The following is a 20,768-nucleotide window of genomic DNA, read 5'->3' on the forward strand; positions in this document are numbered from 1 at the left end:
TTATCACTTGTCACTAATCCCAGCTTATGAGAAAAGGATATAGCAGCTCATCTATAGATTAATTCTTTTATGTCGTTCATGCAGCATACTAACCTGTCATGGGGGACAGGCTTTGTCAATCTGGAGGTAATTTTTCCCACTTGCTTCTGTGATTAGAGGAGTTTGGTTGCAAGATGGCTGGGTACTTATCTGGGGGCCCCAGTTCAGGGTAGGGAAACAAAGGCTACCAGTCCTTTGTTTGTACAGGTGGCCTATGCCCTTGGAACCAGGTGAGCTGGCTGCCCATGGACAGAACCACTAGGGGCCCTTCAGTTAATACAGCCTTGTGGAAGGACCCAAGTGCAGGAGGCAAGGTCTGGACAGCCTGTCTAGATAGCCAGAATTAATAGTGTGTGCTGTGGTGCAGCTAAGACTCCGAGTGTTCTATTTGGCAGGGCTTCGTGTTATATTTGATCTTTTTTTTTCCATGTTACCTATGGCCAGGGTCATAGGAAACCATCAAGTCGCTGCCTTCCTACTGGAATTGCAAGTCTCCTGGCCCACCCCTTCCTCTCAGGCTTGCACTGGTGTTTTCTTCCTAGATTGACACTGATCTTCAAGGGAGGGGCTTGTTGGCTTCCAGAGAGTCTGCTTTCTTAAAGCCTGTGATTAACCTCTCACAATGACTGGGGACCGGGCCCCGGGCTGGAGGGCATTTGAAGGCAACCCTCAGTGTTCGACTCTACAGCGCCTCACTCCTCAGGCCCCCTGCTCCCCCAGCCTTTGCTCTGTGTTGCATCAAAGCTTACGGCTTTTTCTTTACTAGAGTGTTTCCATCTTAGTCTGGGGCTTCTGGCTCTCCAGGGAGCCCTAAGGATTCCCATGCAAACTGTGTGCCTGGTGGCCTGCCTTGATAGACCCCAGAATTCCTAAGGAGTCACAGATGAGCAGCTCTTTCAGGGAGATTTGAAGGTCATTTATGTGTATATCGCTTTGCATACTATTTACATATATGATTTGTTTTTGCTTGGGCTATTTCTAAACCACTTTATTATTCCCTGAGTGGGAACTGGAAGAGAAGAGAGAAGGAGCCCACGTACTTCAAGAATCTCATGGAAAAACCAGCACCTTTTCATCCCTCTTGTATATGATCATGTACTTGTGCATATTTGAGAGTTGCTTACTATTAAATTCTCTTATCTTTAGAAGCCCATCTTTTCGGCTCCCTTCCCCCACTCTCATTTACTACCATGGTCTGCTATATCCTCCGGCTTCCTAGAGAAATAAAGAATCCATAGGAGCTGATTGGAATTTTTCAAATGCATAGAGACAGCAGGACAGTTAGGCCACGGTTGGGTGTGCATGTCCCCGACAGCGGCTTGTATCAGACGAGGGTGTGTGTGTGTGTGTGTGTTTCCCTCCCCTTCCCTCTAATTACCGCTACCCCACACCGGAATTGATTTCCCATCAAACTGTTGAGGGTGAAAGGGTAGGTAGGTTAGAGACTTTAAGTGAACGGTTTACCACCACAGCTCATTGGCGACGATTGAAATGCGAACCCTCTCACTCAGCAGGTGGAATGGGGCTTTGATGTATCCCGTTGTTGGGTGGTGGTTGGTGGCGGAGGGCAGGGGAAGAATCAACAGCTGACATAGTACTGAGGGCTCATCAGCAGAAACTGCTTAATTTCTCTGCTCTCAGGCAGTTTTGTGGAGCGCTGAATTTGGGGAAATGGAACCAGGGCACCTAGAAGAGAGGGCTGGTTCTGCCCACAGTCAGGCCCGTGTGGTGTGGAGAAAAGTGCTCAGGTAGAGAAGGCTTCTCTCTATTTGCAGCGTCCTCTTGCTTGAGGGAATGTGAGTTATGATGAAATCTCGTCTTGCCCAAAGGGTGAGGGTGTGGGGTCCTCACCTAAGCAGGATAATCAGAGAAGTTCTGAGGGTCGTCCCCCTTCACGGAAAGATCTCCTGCTACAGTTTCTCAGCTTCCGTTCTACCAAATTTGGTAGAATTCAACCAAACTTTGGTAGAACTCTACCAAATTCTATAGCAATGCATTTCAGCTAACTCAAGATTGTCTGAAGACAGTGATCACCAAAGTATCATGAATGGATTTAAGTTGTAATTTAAATGTATGTCATACAGCATTTGTTTGTGTCAAGAAATCAGACAAGGGTGATTGGTAGGAATTCTCCAAAAGCTGAGGGAGGGTTTTGGTGTAGAACGATACTGTCCATTGCTATAGCCGCATGGGGCTAATGAGCTCTTGGAATGTGGCCATTTCAAATTGAGATGTTCTGTAAGGATAATGTGTCCATGGAATTTTGAAGAATTAGTAAGAAAAAGGAATGTAAAATAATTCATTAATAATTGTTTAATATTGATTCCATGTTGAAATAATGTTGGGACATATTAGGATAAATAAAATATTCTAAAATTAATTTCACTTTGAAAAATTATTTTTTTAAAGTGTGGCTACTAGAAACTTTAAAATTATAAATGTGTCTCAGATAGTATTTCTACTGGACAACGCCAGACAGGATTTCATCTTAATTCTCATGTCTGCATACGATTCCTTTTTCCCACTAGAGGGAGATGTGTCCTCATTTGGGGGAGTCAGCTGCTTAGCTTGTAAACTTCACTGCTTTGGAATGTATCCTTTTAAAAAAGAAGCAATCAAGTTTTTGCTTTGTTTCAATTCTGCATAATTCTGTTGTTTCTGGAGGTTGCACTTTGCAGGAAAGTGAAGCCAAAACAGAAGAGGCAAGAAAGCAGAGAGGTTTTCCCCCTTGTTTTTGTTAGCGTTCAGGGAGACCTGTTACTTTGTTGGATTGTAGTAGCTTGCTGCTTGTTTGTGAGTTGTTCCCTTGGAACCTGAGCCTGTGTACAGCACAGCGCACATACACAGACACACACACACACAGACACACACACAATGTGACCTGTGTGTAGCTGTAACAGAAAGGACCAAGGCAATCACACACCGCCGCAGCACCTCCTGGACCTTATGGAATTCAGTGTCAGTGTGTCCTGGAGTTGCGCCCTGTGGCACACTGGGCCCCAGTACTCAATGAGCCTCCCTTTTCTGCTTTTCCTGGGGGCAGTGTTGCCTGGGGTTTGAGGCTGGGGCTGCTGTTTGCATCTAGTGTGTGTAAATCTGCCCTTTGATCCTACTCTGAAACCAGCATCATTTCATGATTATGTTTTAGTGACGCGCTCTCTCCTGCTTTTCCTTGGATCTTTCTGGGTAGCTCCTTTGTGGTCCTCTGTGTTTTTTGTATGTTTGTTGGTCCGATGAGCACTGGATTTTTCTTTTCTTGTCTGTGCAGTCTGTGCCCTTTTGGGTGATCTCAGCCATTCTGGAGGCTTCATTACTACCCTTATACGGGGGACTCCTAAGTCTTTACCTCCAACTGAGGCACTGTTTTGAGCTCCATCCATGCCCATCCAGCTGCCTATTGACGTCACATAGACACCCCCAGACTCAGACCCCATAGCACTCCTTACCTCCCATATCATGGCATTCTTCAGCACCATTGTAATTTCTGATTATTTGTTTGTCTCTCTCATCCAGTGTACGGTAAGTCCCAGGAGAGCAAAAGCCTTGCCAGTCGTGTTCTGCGTCACTCCTGCTATTTCACACTGTGCCTGGTTATTGTTCACGCTTAGGAAGTATTTGAATAAGATTTTTTAGTATTTTTTGTTTTAAACCAATTGTACTGTTTACTTATAAGCATATGTATTACCATTATACAATTCCATCAATAATCTTGTTAGCTTTATATCACAGGGCTATGATCACCATCATTTTGTGGCATGGTCTGTTTAAAAATTTTTTTCACCATCTGTACAAGTGGGGCATTTGCCCTCATCCCTCCTGTGCTTCCTTGTGTTGGAAGCTTTTGAGCTTAATCCCTCTCCTTTTGTGACCCTTATGAAATATTAAAGGGACATTTCCATCAGCCCCACCATGTATTTCCAGGAACTGAGGTCACAGAAATGAAGGAGCGTGACATGTTTCCATGCCTGTAGCTCAGTCCACGGGCAGCTTTTCCAGGACGTATTCCAGCTTCCTTTGGTACCTCTCCTGTTAAACCAAGCCCGGTTTCATTTGGATTCGTGACTAATGCACACTGTTTTTCTTGTCAGAACATGAAGAGGAACTGGACCAAGAATTTGACCTGGAGACTGGCACTTTATTTGGAGGATTAAAGAAGGTACAGAGTGGATCAGTGATAAACCTTTTCAATTTTCAAACCTGGTTTCAGTGTTTTGTATCACTTTTGTATTTGGCATTGACCCAGCCATAGTTCTCAGCAACGACTGGACATTAAGTACCTTTCCTGCTGTAAAAGGTGCGAGTGTGCCGTGTGGAGAAAAGCATTCCCCGTGCTTTGTCTTTATCTCGTCCCATGTTCTCCTCTCAAGATACTAGAGATGTGGATCGGTAACCTTATCGGTTCATGCAAATTTCACTTTTGTAAAGTTTAGGAAGTTCCTTCCTGACCTAGCCATAGCGATTGGAATCAAATGTGGCTCCTGGACACTCCCTATACCAACTCATGGCAACTGTGGAACTGTTTCCTTCCTGCCTCTACTGCCCCTGGCTGTCCACACCCTGCAGAGCATGCTGGGAATCCCCCGCCCCTCTGCTCCCTGGTTCCAGGTGGCAGTGGGCCATTTATCCTCCACTGCAGCTCATTGTGCCTGCTTAGATCGCGGGCAGGGTGGCCACTGTTGCTCTCCTAGTGGTGACGGTTAGCACTTCTGTTCTTCACAGTATGTCATGGGTACGTACCAGACCCTCCTCTTTTGATTGCAAGATGTTAGACTACTTTCTGTGTCCCACCAGAACCCCTTTCCTCTTGAGTCTAGAGTTTTTCTCATTCTTCCCCTTTCAGTTTTCCAGGACCCCATTTCAGTAATGACTTGGATCACACGACGTCCAGCTTCAGCTCATAGTTTGGGGTTCAGGTCAACCCTAGTGAGGAGCTGTGTATTTGTTTTTCTGGGCATTTGGATATATTTAAAAAATGATATCCCAACATTGCTTTTTACTATTTTTGTTCTAAGTGTGTAGTGTGCCCGGTATATTGTAAGTTTAATCAGCTTTCGTTGGTTGGCTTGGGACATAGAATGATGCTTGCACTCCAGGTTCTGAGCACCTGACTTACAAATGAACTTTGGAAGACAATTCGTTTCCAAACTGGGTACTGCCTGTATTGATATCTTCCTACTTTGAGAGTTGCAGATCTTACTTAGAAATGAAGAAAATTGGCTTCAGTTTCCATTTGATTTTCTAGGGTAACCTGTCCCTTTTCTTCCAGCTCTGGCTCTGTACAGAGCCACCGTATTAAATACATGGCCCATGTTTGTCTGGGGCTGGGAAGAATGTCCTGCCCTGCGTGATGCTCTTCCCAGTTGTTCTACTCACCAGACATTTCCGTGAAAAGTTGGATATAAATTTAATTTTCGTTCATTGAATCCACTTGTAAATGTTTCTGATTTAAATAAGCCCTTTTTAGGATTATTAGTAAGACGTGTAATGTGGGTGGTATTGTGCCCACTTCAGAGATGAGGAAATTTGGGAAGCTTTATGTCACAGTGGAATTTGAGTTGTAACAGTGTTACAGAACTCAGGTTGAGCTGCTCATCGCTCAGGAATCCAATACTGAGAGATAAGTATTGGGTAAAAGGAAAGGTAGCTTTATTGAGGTAGCTGTTAATCCTGGCGAGGAGATGGACTCATGTCCCAAAGAACCAACTCCCCAAGTTTTGCCCAGAAATTATATAGGGAAAAGAGGAAGGGGCTATGTGCTGAGGAGAGGGTTGTGAGGTGCATGATCAGCTCATGGACATTCTTGGTTGGTGGTGAGGCAACCAGGAGTAAACATCATCAACCTTCTGGTTCTGATTGGTCTGGGGTCTACATGCTTGTGGGCAGCATATAGTTAACTTCTTCCACCCGGTGGGGGTTTCAGTATCTGCAAAACAGCTCAAAGGACATGGCTCAGAATATATCTATAGCCCCTGAGGAGAAACTAAAGGTCCTTGACTTCGTTTAGTGGCTAAACTATTATTATTTTGCCTTGTTTGACTTTTTCCTTTGTTTTTGCATTTTCTCACTTCGCTGATTAAACTTACTCTTTGACTACAGTTTTTCTGCAGACGAGCCAGGCGGAGGACAGTGGGCGGGGGGGGGGGGGTTGTTTGTCCTGGGAAGGCCCCATTGGATCCTGCTCTGGTTACAACAGCAGATAGCCCTTGTGAGTGTCTGGGATCTACTCTTCAGAAATATACTGCTATTGGATCTCTTACAACAGAAAAAAATGGTGATTTAAAAAAAATCTTTAGAGTCATAATTCAGGCATTTCAGGTAATACTGAATTGTTTGCCAGAGGCAAAAATAAGCAAACTCATTTTAGACTAAGAGACTTTTCGCTGAAGAGAAGCAACTGTGAGGCAGTTTGAGAAGCTGAACGAGGATCAGGCCCCGCCAGGTGTGGAGCTCCCGTGGATTTCATTGTTGCAGGCTCAGCCCTGCTGGGTGTTGCTACTTCTAGACAAAGGGGCTTTGTCTTCGCTGACTTCCCAGCTCCCACCACTCCATCACGTTCAGCTGCTTGACTCCCTGCCAAGGCTCCAGAATCCTGGGGACGTGACCTCTTCTGTGCATTCTCCGTGACAGCCCCCCGTAGTGACGGGCACAGGCAGTGGGTGTCAACGTTTAGGTCGACCCTGCCTTTGTGGAACAGTGCACAAGGCTCAGATAAAAGCTCCAAGGACTTTTTCTATTCTGAAAAATCTCTGTTCCTCTGTCCTGCTGACCATCCTTCCATCCATTCATCTGATGCTATTGAGAACCTCTTGTCCTCATCTTTCTGTATCTCATTACCCTGCGTAGGGGATGAGTAGTTTGGAGTCCTAGAATTTAGAGGGAAAATGATGAGCCAGGGTGGATAGCCAACAGCTGAAGGAAATTGATTCTGTGTCCTTGGTGAAGATCATAAAATAGACCCGGGGCCGTATGCAGTGACAGGAGGTTTATTGATGTCTGCTGAAAGTCTTATTTCAGCTAAAACAGAAACCTAATAGGTTCTAAGTATTTCCTTTGGAGGTTATGGGAGGTGGCAAGCAGATGCTATTCTGGTCTAAATTCTAATCAAAAGGCGAAATTAAGCATGAGTAGAAATCGTGAACTTCAGAAGGAAGCTTTTATGTTCTCTGACCAGTCCATCCTTTACATGTCGCTAAACCTCAGCACTGCTGACCTCCTTTGTTTGGGGGCCTGTTCTGTACATTGTAGGGTGTTTAGCAGCATCCCTGGACCCCACCTCGTAGATGCCAGTAGCACCTGCTGCTCCAAGTCATGACAGTCACAAGTGTCTCCAGGCATCGCCACATGCCCCCTAAGGACAAAACCGCCTCTCTTTGAGAACAGCCGGCCTGCAGTAATATTTAAGGGCTTTGTCATGCTGACTTGGCCATTTCCTACCTTTGCTCCTCCTGTTTCCTCCTCTGGACTGTGCTTCACCTCTTCCCTATCTGGTCCTCACTCACACTTCACGTCTGAGCCCAGCTGTCTCCTGTCACGGAAACATTGCCTGGACCTTTAATTTGGGCTTAATGCTCGTAGTTCCTGACACTTCTCTGCTTCTCTTTTTATCTCCTTCCACAAATACAGCTTTTAACGAATGTGTTTCTGAGCCCAAGTCCATGTGGAGTGCTAGGGACATAGTAGTGAACCAGACAGACAAACTTCCTGTCCCAGTGTCTCCTAGTGGGGACAGACCAACAGTAAGTAAATGGATAAACGTAACAGCCACAGATTGAGCTAAATGATATGAAGGAGATGAACAGGGTGATGTGTAGTCATGCTTTGGATTGAATCTTGTACCCTATTATGATAAATATATTTGTACAGGGTTATCTTGTAGTATCCATCCTCCACCAGACTGTGAATCTCACAGGGGCAGGGCTGGGATTTAATGAGTCCTGTATCTTCAGGGCCTGGGACAGAGTAGGTGAGTATTTTGCTGAATTTAACTGCAGGAAAGAGTGAGTAACACTGTGCCAGGTGGCAACATTGGCGTAAAATGCATCAGTCCTAAGTTCACCTGGATTGGCATGTACGTGAATGCCGAGTGGGACAGTGTTGACAGTCAGATCAGGGAGAGACCACCGTGGGCACAAGCAATCCCACACTGCTTCTGGGGGCAGACCTTCAGCTGAGCTCCACAGAATGGGTGGGATTTGGCAAGGTCATCGGTAGAGAAGATGCTCTTCCAGAGGGGCTCAGTGTGGTTGGAAAGGAGACGAACGTATCAGGGTGACGGTGACTCAAGGGGAAGCTTCCCTTAGGACAGTGAAAGGGTGCTGGGCCTGACCACGGTCCTCCGGTTGCCGATGATGGTAAGGAAGATTAGAGCCCAAATCAGGAATACCTTTGGGTCTTATCATTCCTTTGGTGTAAAGCTGCTTGTTTCTGCCGAGACGCCAGTTGTGGTGCGGGAGATTGCATAGGTGTAGCTCTCAAGGAGTGTTCAGGTTATATATGCTGTGACGTTTGCATCCTGTTTTGTGTTGTCTCTTTTTTCAGGCTTGAAAGTGCCTCCCCGCGTGGGCTCCAGTGGCCTCTTGGAGCAGTCCTGCGCTGGGAACCTGTGTGTGGCCAGGGACGGGTCGAGCCCGATGCCTTTCCAGTTCTGGCCATCTGTCTCGGTGTTTGGTGGTTCCCTTTTCTCTTGCCTAGTGTTCTTGCTAGATGTCCCAAAAATATGAAGGAAACTTTTTAGTGGCCATGTTCCTTGCTTGATATTTCTAGATAGTAGGTTCTGAATCAAAGTGACATGAATGAAGCTCCGTGTTGGGTTGTATTATCATGAATTTGTTTTCCCTTTATTTTTATTTCTGATTCAAGATAGTTGTTATAATGGAAAGAGCACAGGTGTGGAGTTGGATGGACTTGAGTTCAAAATGCAGTTTGCTCCATTTTGGAAATCATTCACCTCATTTGAGCCTTAGTTTTATTTTTTGGAGTATGGGAACGGGAGGTCTCATCGTGGAGAAAGAGATGATGATAAAACACCCAGCATGTATGTGGTTGGTATAGAATGGATCCTCAGTCCATGCTGCTGTGGTCATTATTTTGTCCTTCCATGGATGAAGACGTCCTTGCTTTAGAGCTAAGATTTGTTGATTCCCCCTGTCTGGCAAGGAGATAATGTTCTACAGAGAAACATTTAAATCTAGAAGGGGATGGATTGCTGCTGAAAGGAGCTCTCAAAAGCCTAATGCATTATGAAGAATTTTATATGTAATCAATTACTCATTTCTTTCCTGAGGACACCTCTTCCTGTGACAGTTCTGAAATTGGGGCCCACTTGTAAATGAGACGTTCTTTCAGAAGTAGAATCAGAGAGGAATTTTCATTGCCTGCCAAGAAAGTCAGAAAGAGAAAATCAGATCAGAGAAGGGAAGCTTGATCACTTATGTCTTTGAATGTTAAGAGAGAAGAGGTCGTTTCTAAAGTAAAGATACAATTTTTAGCTACTCAGATTTTACCTATAAAGATTTTGATATTCAACTTATTTATAAATTCCTCTGTATTTTGATACTGAAAAAAAAACACCTCAGCAAGCTCTATGTTGAATCATTTAACAAATATTCCTTGAGTGGCTGCTGTGTGAGAGGCTTCTAGGCTGAGTGCTGGGAGGCTGTGACCTTCCAGGCTCTGTCTTCACTGGGCCCTGAATTCGGGGGACACTGATGCTGAGACGGTGAGGTAAGTGATGCAGCTGCTCACGGGGCATGCAGAAACAGAAGGTGCCTGTAACCCAGACGCACAGAAATTAGAGCTGAGGTATTGGGGAAGGATGGGTGAAGGGAGTAGCAGGCCTAAGGACTGGATTTGAGAGAGTCATTCAGTTTGGCTGGGAGGTTGAGTGAGAGGAAGGGATGATACGAGATAGACAGGGGCTGGATCATAAAGGCCATTGGGTACCATAGGTGGAGTCTGGACTTTATTCAGAAGGCAAGGGATGGTTACTGAAGGGGTTGAGGCCGTTGCCATTTCTTCTGAGGACTCTTTGAGGAGCCTTGGGATTTCCCTGCCTTGCCCGCCTCTCCCGATCTCCCCCACTCAAGGTTTGTGCATCCCTGGAGTTAACGTCCTGGAATGTATATCTCATAGTGTCCCTCAAAACCCATGCATGGCTTCCCATTTCTTACAGTGTAAAGTCCAGACTCGGAGGCTGACATTCAGCCCCATTTGTCCACTGGCCCTACCTTGTTTTAGCAGCCTCAGCTGCATGTAGTAACCATGTGCTACTAAATAACAGGATCGTCTGCCATTCCCCAAGGTTGCCTTGAGGTTTCCTCCCCGTGATCCTCATGCAGACTGGGCACACTTCCCTGCGGCTCAAGGAACAGCCCACGTGGAACCTTTCCTGATGCCTCTCCCCCAGCTCCTCCCCCTGTTGGCATTGATTTCTCCCTCCTATGAGCTCCATTCCCAGGACTCCTCCCCGAGCCTGTGTTATAGAGCAGTTAACCTGTTCTGGATGTAAGAGGATCTTTCATCCCTGCCTCACTGGAGCAGGCATTCAGTAGTGGCGGTTGGATTAAGGTGGACATGGCTGTCTGGTTGGGCACTTATTGTGAAGGATCACTGGCCCCTTGGCAAGGTTTGCTTTGTTTCACGTGTCTAAGCTCTGGCAGGTTTAGAGAGTGTAGGCCTTACCTCATTTTCATTAAGCCGTAGCTCCTCGAAGATGATTCCGGTGTTCCGGTCGTGTCTGCCTTCCTCCATCTGATGGGAACAGGTGAATGTGTGGTTTGGCTGTTTGTGTGAATTTTCAGCCCGTCCTTATTAACAGAGGATTGGATTTGATGCAGCTTTGCCCCTTCACACGGGCTGCTCAGCAGACGTAGATTCTTGTGTCCTGGGCCAGCCCCTCCAGGCAGAGAGGGTGTGGGCTGAGGAGTCTCCAGATGGTCGGGGCAAGAAGCCCACAGACTAGTAATGGAGGGAAGGTTCCTGAGCACACGTTGGGCTTGATTCCCTCTCGTTAACACGAAGAACTCCTGCTCTTAACCCGCCAGTACGCTGTCTCTTGTCTAGTCTCATCCCTGCTGGATGTCCTTCCTGATGTGTAGGAGATTTGCAACTAGGCGGGGGGAAAAGTGAGGCGGTAGTGATTTCCTGGGGAGCACAGGAAAGGGAAGCTCTCTGCCTTATGTGAAAATAGGGTCTGTAATGCAGATGGATAAGCATCAAATTTGCTTATTAGCTCAGCGACTAAGGCCCCTGCTTGGCCCTCCTCTCTCTTTTATATCAGTCTCATGCAAAATATTGTTTTTTAAAAAAAAATTAATTAATGATTGATTGATTTTTGTCTGCGTTGGGTCTTTGTTGCTGCACGCGGGCTTTCTCTAGTTGCGGCGAGCGGGCGCTACTCTTCGTTGCGGTGCACGGGCTTCTCATTACGGTGGCTTCTCTTGGTGCAGAGTACGGGCTCTAGTCGCGCAGGATTCAGTAGTTGTGGCGCACGGGCTTAGTTGCTCCGCGGCATGTGGGACCTTCCTGGACCAGGGATCGAACCTGTGTCCCATGCATTGGCAGGCGGATTCTTAACCACTGTGCCACCAGGAAAGTCCCCCCAAATATTGTTTATTTTGTTGTAAAGGTTCTTGAAGGAGCCAGGAGAAGATAAGGTGAAGTTAGAACCCAGGGTTTAGCCCTGCAGGACTAAAAAATCAGGTGTGTGTATGTGTGCATGCGCACGTATGGAGGGAGAGAAGAGAGAAAAAGAAACAGATTGAGAGAGAGAGAGATTCCCCATGAATACTTAGTAAAACCTTGAGGTGATGTTATAGGTTTGGAGTGGTGAGACATTTCTCAGCCACAAGCCAGTCAGTTTACAAGTAATTCTTTGCTCATCAACTGCTTTTCTATAGGTGCTGTGGGTTAAGGGAAGTAAGAAGCATAGTTTCTCTCCTCAAGAAGCTAATACTCCACCTGAGAATGCCAGGCTGCCATGTGGCTTTAGTAGGGATGATGCTCTAATTATTTAACGAAGGGCAGCAGCGTCAGTCAAGCTGAAGAGGTAGCAGGTGTACACAGCCAGGACAACTGACCCTGTTTGTGTGTCCTGCCTGAAAATCGGCATTACATTTAACAGAGTGTTTCCATTTTTATGAGTGTCCCTGGTTGGTATAGCCAAAAATTGCCAGGTGAGTTTCCAACCTTGGAATGACCAGGGAAGGCTCCCCAGAGGAGGTGGATCTGAGCTGAGCCTTGAACAGAAGGATAGTGTTTTGAACTGACCCGAGTCTGTCTGATTGTTGAACAAAAGTCACATTCTTTGGTTTTACTCTTATTAGCTTCTGGTAGTTGGAGGTGGGTAGGAGTTAAATATCTTCCTTTCCTGTAACCTCACTACCAAGTGGTACGTCATAGGGAAAGAGTTCAAATCTGAATTCTGCCACGTGTGCAAACACTTATTATTTATTTCTTCAGTGGCAGGTACAGAATCTGCCACTGAACCTGTTCTCTGTCTTTAGGTTCTCCAACAAGCACCCTGCAGGAAGGATTCATCTGAGGCTGAGGCAGTTCTACTCTGTGGGCTGGAGCAGACACCCTGGTAGTCTGACAGGGGGAACGGAACCTTATGAAGTAAAGGGACACAGAAGCACAGGGGTGCTAGAAGGAGGGCTCTTTTCTCTGAAGCTCTGGGTGCCTGCTCCAGGGATTCTGATGCCTCACCCTTATGAGGTTATTGGAGGCTGAGAAGATTTCTAACCCACTGCCTATGTTGAACAACACTTCTTTCATTTGTAAATTACTTATTTCTAACATTCTGAATGCTAATAAATTCTCAGGTGCAGCTTTCAATACCAATATTGAAATCATTTGAATTGTAGCCATGTCTGGAACTGGATTTCTGACTGGGACCCTTCAGATGCTAACTCATTCCTTCTGGAATGTGGACTCTGCATTTGGGCACTTATATTGTCAAGAACAGTCCCTCGGGGTAGAGGGGGTTGTTTACACAACACATCCTATGTAAGTGCTCCAACAGATAGGATTCTGAGAGTAGAAGGAGTAGAGTTCAGCAGTGGCTTAGAGCTGAAATTTGGGGAGAGACATGGGGGAGTGGGGAGGAGGGGAAACACTTCCTTTTCCCAGTACATTCCCTAAAAGTGGTGCCTGTCACCATTCTTTAAAAGGTTATTACCTTTTAAAATCATGACATGACAGTTGATAAGTCTCTGTTAAAAAGAAATTAGAAGCAGCTGCAGGATAAGAGTAAGATCACGGGCCCGTGGGAGATGTGAAGGGCGGTGTCTTTGTGTGGGGAACTGACTGGAGCCGCTTTCAGGATCACAGTATCTGCTGAAAAGTTCAAATTGGTGAGGGTTCGTCCATTATAATTTTGCTTCTGGGTTGTATGAAGGCAGTTCTCCAGCTAAATTTGATCACACATGTAGACATTTATTAGGCAAGCAGTAGAAACCAGTTCATACCAGCCTGTTTGCTGGGCTGGATGAAGTTTCAGGAGGCTCTTTGTCATTTAGGAGCTGGTACCACTACCCACTACCATGCATTGAAGGTTCCTTTCATGGCTATGACATCATGCACTGGGGATTCTGGACAACCTGGCGTCAGACCACCAGATACTTTCCAACTTGTAGCTGAATACAGGACCTTTGAGTGGGGCTTCAGGGTCATCACTTAGGATATATGTTTTCAACATTTTAGATTCTTCATTATGTAGGAGAGGGAAGAGGAACAGTTCAGTTGTTTTAGCCAATGTTTCTGGCAAGTCAAGACTTCATCAGTGGAAATTCATTTCACATAAATTTATGACATTTTACTAGAACAGTTCAGGTAGAAAACCAATAAAACCTGTCTATAAGTTTCTTATTTATAATACTAAACTGTGTAGGTTTACCAGAACAGTTCAGGTAGAAAAACAAATAAAACCTTAGCCTATAAGCTTCTTACCTATAATACTAAACTTCATAGGTTAAGAGGAATAACGGCATGTTAAAAATGGCAGGAAGATGGGTTATTTCAGAGAAGTCATGTCTTTTATTACAACATCAGACATCAGCTCTGCCAAAGCAAGGCCTCAAAAAATTTGTTGAACACTCAGACTTAGTTCTCTTCATGGAAATCTTTAGTAAAAGGCAAAAGATTTAGTCTATTTGAAGAGAAACCAGAGTGTAAGACTGGCTTACTAAGCTCATTTCTCCAGTAACCGCAGCTCCTACTGCACTGATGGTGGCTCTTTGTCCCCAAGGGCACTTCCTGCTTAAAGTTTGTACAAGGAATTTTGTAAGCAAACTTCTCATAGTTGGAAATGTTGAGTTGAAAGGAATATTCTTTTAAACTTGAAAGGATCGTACTCTATGCAGGGTACTGTGGGTATGCAAATGAGAAGTCTGACTCATCAACTTTGAGATTCTGCCAATACCACAGTATTCCTAGCATGCCTCAGGAACCACCATTAGGGGGCGAAGCAGATGTCTACGTGGCTGGACTTTAAACCCCGTCCTGGTTCAACCACGGAAACTGCAGTTTTTGTATGTGGTATATTGGGACTTTGAGTGTGGTTTTATTCCTTTCCTTTCCCTAACCACCAGCACAGTTAAAATACAGAACCCGAAAGAACTCCCTTGCTGCCTCTTTCTAGTCACACCCATCCTGCTCTCGCCATCCCTAACCCATGGAAGCCAGTTTTGTTTTTCCGTCTCATGATTTTGTCATTTGAGAATGTTATATAAATGGAGTCATACAGTATTATAACCTTTTGAGACTGGCTCCCTCCCCCGCCCCCAGCTTAATGCCCTTGAGATTCATACAAGTTGTGTGTATCAGTAATTTATCCCTTTTCTTTGCAGGGTATTAGTTAATGATATGGATGGACCGCAGTTTGTTTAACCACTTGGCCTGTGAAGGACATTTCGGTTGTTTCCAGTTTTTGGCTATTATAACTAAATCTGATGTGAATATTTGTGTACAGGTTTTCGTGTGAACTTAAGTTTTATTTTCTCAGGGATAAATACCCAGGTGTTTGATTGCTGGATTGTATGATAAGTACATGTTTGGTTTTATGAAAAACTGTGTGAATTGTTTTCCAAAATGGCTCTACCATTTTGCATTCCCACCAAAAAAATGTATGAGATACTCAGTTTCTCTGCATACTTGCTGGCACCTGGCCTTATTAACATTTTAAATTTCAGCTATTCTGATTAGGTGGGTAGTGATATCTCATCATGGTTTTAATTTGCATTTCCCTAATAGTTAAAGATGTTGAACATATTTTCATGTGCTTATTTCTCATCTCTATATACTCTTTGGTGAAATTCTGTTCCTATCTTTTGCCCATTTTTACTTGGATTGTTTGGTTTAGTTTTACTGTTGAGTTCAGAGAGTTCTCTGTATAGTCTAGATACTAGTTCTTTGTCAGGTAGGTGGTTTGCAAATATTATTTCTCAGGCAGTAGCTTGACTTTTCATCCTCTTGGTAGGGTCTTTCACAGAAATTCAGTTTATTAATTTTTTTTTCTCTTAAGAACTGTGCCTTTTTTTTTTTTTAATTTATTTTTATTTTATTTTTGGCTGTGTTGGGTCTTCGTTTCTGTGCGAGGGCTTTCTCCAGTTGCGGCGAGCGGGGGCCACTCTTCATCGCAGTGCGCAGGCCTCTCACTGTCGCGGCCTCTCCTGTTGCGGAGCACAGGCTCCAGACACGCAGGCTCAGTAGTTGTGGCTCACGGGCTTAGTTGCTCCGCAGCATGTGGGATCTTCCCAGACCAGGGCTCGAACCTGTGTCCCTTGCATTGGCAGGCAGATTCTTAACCACTGCGCCACCAGGGAAACCCCAAGAACTGTGCTTTTAGTGTCATGTCTAAGTACTCTTGGCCTAGTTTTATGACCCAAAGATTTTCTTTTTTTTTTCCTCCCAAAGTTTCCTAGTTTTGCATTTTACCTTTAAGTCTATGATCCCTTTTGGGTTAATTTTTGTGTTAATTTAGGTAGAGGTTTATTATTATTATTTTTTTGCTTATGGATGTCCAATTGCTACAGCACCTTTTGTTGAAAAGGCTGTCTTCCTCTATTGAATTGTTTCGCACCTTTGTCATAAATCAATTGGCCAAACTTGTGTGGCTCTATTTCTGGGTTTTCATTTCTGTTCCATTGATATATGTATCTGTCTTTACACTAATGCCACATTTTCTTGATTACTGGTGAGTCTTAAAATCAAGTAATGTAATCTAACTTTATTCTTTTTTTCAAAATTGTTTTAGCTCATTTAGTTCCTTTGCCTTTCCAAATATGCTTTAGAATAAGCTTTTCTATATCTACAAGACTTTTTGCTGGGATTTTGATAGAATTCTGTTAAATTTATAGATCAATTTGGAAAATTGATGTCTTCACTATGTTGAATTTTCCAATCCATGAGCACAGTGTATCTTTAGATTTATTTACATCTTTTTGGATTTATTTCATTAGTATTTTGTAGTTTTTAGGAGACAAATTCTATACATGTTTTGTTACATTTATGCCTAAGTATTTTATTTTTTGAGTGATTATAAATGGTTTTACATTTTATATTTCAATTTCCACATGTTCATTGCTAGCATATAGAAGTCCAGTTGGCTTTTATATGTTGATCTTATATCCTATGGCTTTTCTGAGCTCATTTATTCCTTATTGGAGGGGTTTTTTTCCTTTCTTTTTGGACAGACTTGTTGAGTTTTTCTGTGTAAACAGTCGTGTCACATGCAAATCGGGACATTTTCATGTCTTCCTTTTCAATCTATATGACTCTTATTTTCTTTTCTTATTGTGCTGGCTAGGATTTCTAGTATTATGTTGAATAAGAGTTATGAGAGTGTACATCCTTGTCTTTTTCCCAGTCTTAACCATTAAGATCAGTCTTTCACCATTAAGTATGATGTTTCTGTAGGTTTTTCTGTAGATGTTCTTTATCAATGAGAGGAAGTTTCCCTCTATTCCTAGTTTTCTGAGAATTTTTATGAATTAGTATTGAATTTTGTTAGATGTTTTTTCAGCATCAATTGATATGATGATGCGATTTTTCTTCTTTAATTAAGAAAATGTTAATATGTTGGATTACTTTGATTAATTTTTGAGTATTGAATCAGCCTTGCATCCCTGGGATAAACTCCACTTGGTCATGGTGTATAATTTTTTTATATATGTAGCTAGACTACACTTGCTGATATTCTGCCGAGATTTTTCTTGTCTGTGTTCATGAGGGATATTAGGCTGTATTTCTCTCTTTCTCTCTGAGTACTGTCTATGTCTGATTTTTTATTTATTTATTTATTTATGGCTGTGTTGGGTCTTCGTTTCTGTGCGAGGGCTTTCTCTAGTTGCGGCAAGTGGGGGCCACTCTTCATCGCGGTGCACGGGCTTCTCACTATCGCGGCCTCTCTTGTTGCGGAGGACAGGCTCCAGACGCGCAGGCTCAGTAGTTGTGGCTCATGGGCCCAGTTGCTCCGCGTCATGTGCGATCTTCCCAGACCAGGGCTCGAACCCGTGTCCCCTGCATTGGCAGGCAGATTCTCAACCACTGCGCCACCAGGGAAGCCCCTATGTCTGATTTTTGACATTATATATGGTCTTGTATTTTTAATTTCAGATTTCATGTGTTTATTACTAGACTTAGAAAATGAGTTGGGGAGTATCTCCCCACTTAAAGAGAGGTTCTTTAGGTGTCAGGTAGAATTCTTTAGTGAAACGACGTGGGACTGGAGATTTCTTTTTAGGGATTTTAAAACTATGAATTCAATTTGTTTGATGGTTAAAATGATATATATATATATTTTTTTTAATTTAATTTTATTTATTTTTTTATACACCACGTTCTTGTTAGTCATCAATTTTATGCACATCAGTGTATACATGTCAACCCCAATCGCCCAATTCATCACACCCCTACCCCCATGCCCCCTGCCGCTTTTCCCCCTTGGTGTCCATACGTTTGTTCTCTACATCTGTGTCTCAATTTCTGCCCTGCAAACCAGTTCATCTGTACCATTTTTCTAGGTACCACATATATGCGGTAATATATGATATTTGTTTTTCTTTTTCTGACTTACTTCACTCTGTATGACAGTCTCTAGATCCGTCCATGTCTCAACAAATGACTCAATTTCGTTCCTTTTTATGGCTGAGTAATATTCCATTGTATATATGTACCACATCTTCTTTATCCATTCGTCTGCTGATGGGCATTTAGGTTGCTTCCATGACCTGGCTATTGTAAATAGTGCTGCAATGAACATTCGGGTGCATGTGTCTTTTTGAATTCTGGTTTTCTCTGGGTATATGCCCAGTAGTGGGATTGCTGGGTCATATGGTAATTCTATTTTTAGTTTTTTAAGGAACCTCCATATTGTTCTCCATAGCGGCTGTATCAATTTACATTCCCAGCAACAGTGCAAGAGGGTTCCCTTTTCTTCACACCCTCTCCAGCATTTGTTGTTTGTAGATTTTCTGATGATGCCCATTCTAACTGGTGTGAGGTGATAGCTCATTGTAGTTTTGATTTGCATTTCTCTAATAATTAGTGATGTTGAGCAGCTTTTCATGTGCTTCTTGGCCATCTGTATGTCTTCTTTGGAGAAGTGTCTATTTAGGTCTTCTGCCCATTTTTGGATTGGGTTGTTTGTTTTTTTAATATTGAGCTGCATGAGCTGTTTGTATATTTTGGAGATTAATCCTTTGTCCATTGATTCGTTTGCAAATATTTTCTCCCATTCTGAGGGTTGTCTTTTCGTCTTGTTTATGGTTTCCTTTGCTGTGCAAAAGCTTTTAAGTTTCATTAGGTCCCATTTGTTTATTTCTGTTTTTATTTCCATTACTCTAGGAGGTGGATCAAAGAAGATCTTGCTGTGATTTATGTCAAAGAGTGTTCTGCCTTTGTTTTCTTCTAAGAGTTTTATAGTGTCCAGTCTTACATTTAGGTCTCGAATCCATTTTGAGTTTATTTTTGTGTATGGTGTTAGGGAGTGTTCTAATTTCATTCTTTTACATGTAGCTGTCCAGTTTTCCCTGCACCACTTATTGAAGAGACTGTCTTTTCTCCATTGTATATCCTTGCCTCCTTTCTCATAGATTAGTTGACCATAGGTGCGTGGGTTTATATCTGGGCTTTCTATCTTGTTCCATTGATCTATGTTTCTGTTTTTGTGCCAGTACCATATTGTCTTGATTACTATAGCTTTGTAGTATAGTCTGAAGTCAGGGAGTCTGATTCCTCCAGCTCTGTTTTTTTTCCTCAAGACTGCTTTGGCTATTCGGGGTCTTTTGTGTCTCCATACAAATTTTAAGATTTTTTGATCTAGTTCCGTAAAAAATGCCATTGGTAATTTGATAAGGATTGCACTGAATCTGTAGATTGCTTTGGGTAGTATAGTCATTTTCACAATATTGATTCTTGCAGTCCTACAACATGGTATATCTCTCCATCTGTTTGTGTCATCTTTAATTTCTTTCATCAGTGTCTTGTAGTTCTCTGCACACAGGTCTTTTGTCTCCCTAGGTAGGTTTATTCCTAGGTATTTTATTCTTTTTGTTGCAATGGCAAATGGGAGTGTTTCCTTAATTTCTCTTTCAGATTTTTCATCATTAGTGTATAGGAATGCAAGAGATTTCTGTGCATTAATTTTGTATCCTGCAACTTTACCAAATTCATGGATTAGCTCTAGTAGTTTTCTGGTGGCATCTTTAGGATTCTCTGTGTATAGTATCATGTCATCTGCAAACAGTGACAGTTTTACTTCTTCTTTTCCAATTTGTATTCGTTTTATTTCTTTTTCTTCTCTGATTGCCATGGCTAGGACTTCCAAAACCATGTTGAATAATAGTGGTGAGAGTGGACATCCTTGTCTTGTTCCTGATCTTAGAGGAAATGCTTTCAGTTTCTCACCATTGAGAATGATGTTTGCTGTGGGTTTGTCGTATATGGCCTTTATTATGTTGAGGTAGGTTCCCTCTATACCCACTTTCTGGAGAGTTTTTATCATAAATGGGTGTTGAATTTTGTCAAAAGCTTTCTCTGCATCTATTGAGATGATCATGTGGTTTTTATTCTTCAGTTTGTTAATATGGTGTATCACATTGATTGATTTGCATATACTGAAGAATCCTTGCATCCTCGGGATAAATCCCACTTGATCATGGTGTATGATCCTTTTAATGTCCTGTTGGATTCTGTTTGCTAGTATTTTGTTGAGGATTTTTGCATCTATATTCATCAGTGATATTGGTCTGTAATTTTCTTTTTTTGTAGTGTCTTTGTCTGGTTTTGGTATCAGGGTGATGGTGGCCTCATAGAATGAGTTTGGGAGTGTTCCTTCCTCTGCAGTTTTTTGGAAGAGTTTGAGAAGGATGGGTGTTAGCTCTTCTCTAAATGTTTGATAGAATTTACTTTTGTTTGTTGGAAGATTTTTAATCACAGTTTCAATTTCATTACTTGTGATTGGTCTGTTCATATTTTCTATTTCTTCCTGGTTCAGTCTTGGAAGGTTATACCTTTCTAAGAATTTGTCCATTTCTTCCAGGTTGTCCATTTTATTGGCATAGAGTTGCCTGTAGTAGTCTCTTAGGATGCTTTATATTTCTGCGGTGTCTGTTGTAACTTCTCTTGTTTCATTTCTAATTTTATTGATTTGAGTCCTATCACACTTTTTCTTGATGAGTCTGGCTAATGGTTTATCAATTTTGTTTACCTTCTCAAAAAATCAGCTTTTA

The 20,768-nt window shown here is 43.0% G+C and overlaps 1 protein-coding gene across 12 annotated transcripts in view; it reads left to right on the plus strand.

Annotated features, from left to right (window-relative positions):
- Positions 1-20,768, plus strand: part of HHAT (hedgehog acyltransferase) — a 516,536-nt gene that overhangs the window by 32,007 nt on the left and 463,761 nt on the right. For all 12 annotated transcript variants that reach the window (XM_082464282.1, XM_082464276.1, XM_082464277.1 and 9 more), the window contains exon 3: positions 4,128-4,195. In XM_082464282.1, the coding sequence (XP_082320408.1) occupies positions 4,128-4,195 (68 nt within the window). The remainder of the gene's footprint in view (positions 1-4,127; positions 4,196-20,768) is intronic.

This window comes from Balaenoptera physalus (genome assembly GCF_965194825.1).
Source record: "Balaenoptera physalus genome assembly, chromosome: 1".
NCBI lineage: Eukaryota > Metazoa > Chordata > Mammalia > Artiodactyla > Balaenopteridae > Balaenoptera > Balaenoptera physalus.